At 44.5% G+C, this 6,392-nt stretch overlaps 1 protein-coding gene across 1 annotated transcript in view; it reads left to right on the plus strand.

Annotated features, from left to right (window-relative positions):
- The window catches only part of Got2 (glutamic-oxaloacetic transaminase 2), a 19,381-nt gene that overhangs the window by 3,750 nt on the left and 9,239 nt on the right, over nt 1-6,392 (plus strand). Inside the window, exon 2 of the mRNA XM_005345546.3 lies at nt 5,171-5,327. Coding sequence (XP_005345603.1) covers nt 5,171-5,327 — 157 coding nt within the window. The remainder of the gene's footprint in view (nt 1-5,170; nt 5,328-6,392) is intronic.

A 6,392-nucleotide genomic window follows, 5' to 3' on the forward strand; every position in this document is an offset into this window, starting at 1 on the left:
CAGTGGTTAAGAGCATTGCCTGCTCTTCCAAAGGTCCTGAGTTCAATTCCCAGCAACCACATGGTGGCTCACAACCATCTGTAAAGAGGTCTGGCGCCCTCTTCTGGCCTTCAGGCAAACACACAACAGAATATTGTATACATAATAAATAAATAAATAAAAATTAAAAAAAAGAGAGAGACCTTTGAAAAGTCAGACCCTGGGAAATGCTAGACCAGAAAGCTCTGCTCTTTAATGACAGAATTAGCAGCCCACCAAGCGCAGCTGTGAAGGCTGAGGCCCTCCTGTTGGGAGCCCACCCGGCCATGGAGCCTACCAACCAGCAGTACTCGTGGAGAGTGAGGCTGGCTGGTGAGTGCCAACCGGCTGCAGGCTCAGTGGGACATTGCCGGGAAGGCAATCCTCATGAATAATTCATAGTGCCCACTTGGCAGAGGTGAATACAGGGCTTGAGCACTTCACCAAAGTCGCTTGCAGTCTGGCTTCCCTAACCTCCAGTTTCTACCCAGCTCCCACACGGCCCACCTTATCCTTAAGCCTGTGCCACATGCGCTTTTCCTGCTGCCCCTCTCACCCTTAGCCCTCAGCCCACAGGTCCCTTCCTCCCGGGAGCCTCCTTAACCCTCACTTCCCTTCAAGGACTTTGTCAACTTTTTCTGGGTTTCCCCAAAACTATGCAGTTCCCTGGACCTAAATCATCACCGCGAATCACAGCCAAGCTGCACTGTTGGTCACCCCACAGCCACTCTGCTGGGAGGGGACTGATGTTTTACTCTTTACAGTACCCGATCCTAGCACACCAGCACACGGCAAGTTTATAATCATCAATTTAGGACACCTTAAAGCAGTGGTTCTCAACCTATGGGTCAAGGCCCCTTTGGGAGTCACATAGCAGGTATTTGTACTGCTCACAACAGTAGCAAAATTACAGTTAAGAAGTAGCAATGAAATAATTTTATGATTAGGGGTCACCTCAACATGAGGGACTGTATTAAAGGGTCACAGCATTAGGAAGATTGAGAACCATGCCTTAAAGACTTGGTTGCATACTTCACTCTGAAACCTGTCAGCCAGGGGCATAAGGAATGTCCCCTACCTTACCTCTGGCTGTTCTGAAGATAGAGTGAGTTCACCTCTCCAGTTACCTGGGCCCACTTTACTACTTCTGAAAAATGTACAGAGAGTCACTGGAGATGAAAACTACACTGTCGTAAGAGGTTGTAAAACCAAAAAGAAGGACGGAAAGAGAGATGGAAACAAGATTCACCATCTGAATTTGTCCTGTTTCGTTTTATCCAGATATCACCCAGGTGCAGGGGTTACAAGCATGCACACCTGGAAGATCAAAACTTCTCATAGCAATAGTGGGTATTACTTATGGAAACGTACATGGCCTCTTTTCTTCTTTTTCTTTTTCTTTTTCTTTTTCTTTTTTTTTTTTTTTTTTTTTTTTTTTTTTTTTTTTTTTTTTTTTTTTTTTTTTTTTTTTGTTTTAGGGTTTCTCTGTAACAGCCCTGGCTGTCCTGGAACTTGTTCTGTAGAGAAATGCCTGCCTCTGCCTCTGCTTCTCCTGGGATTAAAGATGTGAGCCACCAGTGCCGGCTATACGTGGTTTCTACAGTTTCTGTTTTCAAATGATTACTAGCTTACAAGTTTCAGTTTTACTTTCCAGTGCAGTAAATATTAATAGTTCCATCCCACATCAACAAGAGCTCTGTGAGGAGCTTCCGCTCGCCAGTCAACTCGCCTACACACAGCAAGCTCAGGATCTGTGTTTACAGCCAGCCACAGTAATCACAGCACTCAGAATAGTGGGCAGGTGGCCTAACAGTTGCAGGCCACCCAGGGCTGCATAGTGAGTACATCAGTGTACTGAGCTAGATTCACCAGAAGCATCTAAGTCATCAAAAACAAGGACACTAAAATTGTCACAGCCAAGAGAAGCCTAAGGAGATAGACAATGGAGCATGATGTGGTGTTACAGTGAACAGAAACAAGCAAAAACTAAACAAGGCAAATAAACAGGTGCCTCTCGGGCTCTGTAACTGTGTATTCCTATCCTGGCAGTTGGGGGCAGGGTGGGTGGGAACAATTCCTCTAAGTCTAAACACAAAAAGTAAAATCGAGACTGGGGTATGACTCAGCAGTAGAACCCTTCACTAGCAGATAATCAAAAAGTAGAGTATATTTGAGCTAGGAATAAATAATTACTATTGGAATTAAAGTTTTCCAAGTGATAATTTATTCCATTTAATATAAATTTGATTTTTACTAATTTTGATCATTGTTTTTCTTTTAATTTCTTGAGAATTTCATACATGAATAAACTGGATTTACATTACTTCCAGCCTTCCCTCCCCCCACTTCAATTCTCCCCGTGTTCCACCCCATTGTTTCTCTTAAATGAACCTAGAAACATTTTAGGAATTTGAGTTCATGTAACTAAGTCTTTGGTGACAGTAATTTAATTTGTATTCAAAGCAGCTATGCTTTCACTTGTGTTAAGTATCCATCTAATACAGCATTTGTTTTTCCTAAACAAACTGGTTGAGGATGAAACGAGCTGAAAAACAAAATTTAAAATAGCACATTCAAAGTAGTTGCAATGTGGCTTCTCATTTGCCTGGAAATATGAACCGACTGCTGTACGTGCAGAGAAGTATAACAGACGTCTATTATTTGAGGATTTTGTAATCTAGTACATCGGTGCTGTCCAGAGGTGGAACACGTGTCAGTCAGGTCCTCGGTCTTTCCACATTACTGACACGTGGTGCGGTGTGTTTGTTTTAGGCTGCAGAAATGCTAGTATAAGCTCCAAATTGACAGAAACACCCAAACCAAGGAGCTGGGCATGTTGCTCAACTGGTAGAGTGCTTACCTGGCAAGCAGAAAACCCCGGGACTACACAAGCCAGACGTAGTGTGCACTTGTTCTGTCTCTATCTTTGTGTTTGTGTGTGCACACATGTGTGCGCACATGAGATTGTCAATTCTTACCTAATAAAGTAGACTTCTGCCATCCTCCTATACTTTGCACATAAAACCAACTCGGTCATTGATTGTGGCCACTAGCCTATTAGTCACATATGAACTAAACAAAATCCAAAGAGGATATATAAGAAGGCTCCGAAGTGGGTATTGAATGTTCTGTTGCATCTTGTGATTTACCAAGAAACAAGGAAAAATGAGGGACACTGCCCCCTAGCAGTCTGGTCACCCGGCTCCAGTGACTCCAGCAGGAATCAGTGGATGACTGTTGAAGTCGGGTAAGGAAGTCCTTGCTATGCAAGCCCGAGGATCTGAGTTCAGATCACTAGCACCCGTGTAAAAGCCAGGTACAGTGGTGGATGTCTGTAACCTTTGGGTGTGTGCAGAGACAGGTAAGAAACTGGGGTTCACTAGTCAGCGAGTCGAGCCAAAATGGCAAACTCAGCTTTGATTTAAAAAAAAAAAAAAATAGCCAGGCAGTGGTGGTACAAACCTTTAATCCCAGCATTTGGGAGGCAAAGGCAGGCAGATCTCTGTGAGTTCTAGGCCAGCCTGGTCTACAGATTGAGTTCTAAGACAGGGCTGTTATACACAGAAACTAAGAGAAGAAGATAGAGACAGACAGACCAAGACCCTGTTTCCAAAATACGGTGGAGTCAGGCTGAAGAGACAGCCCAGTGTTGGTCCAGTGTTGAGAGGACGCGCTGTGCAATCATTAGGAGAGGAATTCTGATCCCAGCACTGACCTAGCTGGCCGTCCTGCACACACCTGTAGCCCAGTTCTCAAGAGGGTGCAGATTGAAGGATTGTTGGGGCTTGCTGGCTTCAAGCCTAATGAAGAAAACATAAGCCACTTAGGCATGGGCATAAAGATAAATGTTGAGAACACAGTTAACAATTCTGATTTAGGAAAGTAACAGTAATAGGTTCTCCTCGGGTCACAGATAGTTGGCTGGATTCAGTCCAAGTGGACAGCTAGTGATTACCCCAACACACAGTGGCAGTATTACATTCTTGGAGCTATCGTGCCATGGTGGTCATTGTAGTTTGTAGGTTTTACAACTGGGCAGTACTGCTATAGGATTGCTCTTCTCCCTTGGCAACTTGCATGGCATTTTAGGATACTGCGAGAGCTAGTGCCCAGGAGGAGGCTTCTAGCTCAGTTCTCTAAGCCTTATGCCTGATGTGGTGTTTTCAGCGATAGGGCCTTCCCTCTGATTTCTGGGAAGCAACCAAGAACAACAGCAATAGCCATATCACTTTGGGAGTCTTAGACTCTCTTGACCAACAGCCTGAAAGGAGTTTTCTCATGCCTGGCACTGGATCTTTTGTTCGTCTAATGCTCCTGGGGAACATTGTCATCCAAGTGGCATAATTTTATATCTCCCCCCCTTGTGTAAAAAAGTATACAAATGTTCAAACATTCTTAGTGTTATTTATTCCTCTTCCCTCTCTGCTTCCCAGTTAAATCCCCATTTTTTCCCATTTTTCCCTTCATAGCACCTGTGTCCCATCCCCCCTCTAGAGTATTTTCTCTCCTTTGCCCACGTGGTCCCTTTTGTCTTCCTTGATTTCCGTGGTGACTCCAGGTTACATACTTACATGTAAAACTTCCGAGCTCTGAATCACAGATGAGAGAACATGCGACATTTGTCTCTGAGTCTGGCTTACCCTGCCTATAATATTTCCTAGTTCTACTCCTTTACCTGCAGTTTCATGATTTCATTACCCATTAATCATTTGAAGAAAAAAAAAATTTTTTTTTTTTTTTTTTGGTTTTTTGAGACAGGGTTTCTCTGTAGCTTTGGTGCCTGTCCCGGAACTAGTTCTTGTAGACCAGGCTGGCCTCGAACTCCCAGAGATCTGCCTGCCTCTGCCTCCTGAGTGCTGGGATTAAAGGCGTGCACCACCACCGCCCGGCTAAGAAAAAAAAAATTTTTAAACTTGTGTACGTGCCCTATCCTACCCAAATTAACCTGGGTGCTCCCTTTCTGCACCTTGTCGTATCTGTGTTGAAGATGCTGATCTCCAGTCTCTGAAGGCTTTTGTGCAGTTGAATAGCTGCTCCCTGTTTCTGTAACCTCTGTGTAACACATGCCAAAATGGATCTTTGGGAAATTGGAAACATATCTGACCATAGGAATCTAGTTCATGTGGTTGACATAAAATATTTCTCATTTCAGCTCCTGGTGGACCCATGTAGAAATGGGACCCCCAGATCCCATCCTGGGAGTTACTGAAGCCTTCAAGAGAGATACCAACAGCAAAAAGATGAACCTGGGAGTTGGTGCCTACCGGGATGATAACGGGAAGCCTTACGTGCTCCCCAGTGTCCGGAAGGTGAGCGTGGCACCTGTCCTGTTGGTGCAGGGTGTGGAACCTGAAGGGAGCCAAAAGGAACAAAAGGAATACTGGCCCAGGCCCTAGGGCCCCAGGTTCTGCTTCTGGCACTGCTTTGTGAACCACCCGGGTTCCTAGGCTGTGACCTTTCTCAGCTGTGACTGCATCACAGCCACACGCTCTCCTCCAAGGTTGAAAACCAGGCATTGTACCTAATCCTGAGCATGAGTACCAGAGAGTTAGACGGTTAACATCGTCTCTTAAGAGAGGAAGGGCCTTTTCTCTCAACTTGATGGCTGTGGTGAAATCCATGTATAGAGAGAGCCATGAGCTGCCCACCCTTCCTGACTAACTACACGATATCTTCCGTTCTCTACTTTTGTTACATTTTTATTAGTGATATTTCCATTAGTTTTAAAGTTAGTCACGGCCGGCTATGCTAGAAGTTATAGTGTTTCCTGGCATGCAGAGGGTTCTGTTTCATGCCCAGCATCACAAGAAAAATCCTAAGACTGTATTCAGTGACTGATGAGCTGTTGTTGGAGCTGGACCACAGCCGAGCACTGCTGTCCAGTATCTCATCAGTACCTCACCACAACCCCATGACTTGGGCAGGGTGGCTCTTGCCCACAGTCATGCAGACAGTGGAAGTTCTTGGACTGGCATGCATCCTGAAATGCATTTCTTTTATACATTCCGTTTGGTTTTGTCATCTCACATGTACCTATCATGTTGCTCATAAGTTCTATTCTCATGCATTTCAAGAGAGCCCTATATGTTAAGTATGTTAAGTGGTAACCAAGGAAGATTCTATACCTGTTTTAGAATTTCTGTTACTGTGAAGAGACACCATAATCACAACTTTTTTTTTTTTTTTTTTTTTTTTGTGGCAGGGTTTCTCTGTGAAACAGCCCTGGGTGTTCTGGAACTCGCTTTGTAGACCAGGCTGGCCTCGAACTCACAGAGATCCTCCTGCCTCTGCCTCCCAGGTGCTGGGATTAAAGGGGATTAAAGATGTGTGTCACCACTGCCCGACTAGAATTTTATTTCTTTTTTTTTTTTTTG

Source organism: Microtus ochrogaster, chromosome 4 (genome assembly GCF_000317375.1).
Source record: "Microtus ochrogaster isolate Prairie Vole_2 chromosome 4, MicOch1.0, whole genome shotgun sequence".
In the NCBI taxonomy this organism is placed as follows: Eukaryota; Metazoa; Chordata; class Mammalia; order Rodentia; family Cricetidae; genus Microtus; species Microtus ochrogaster.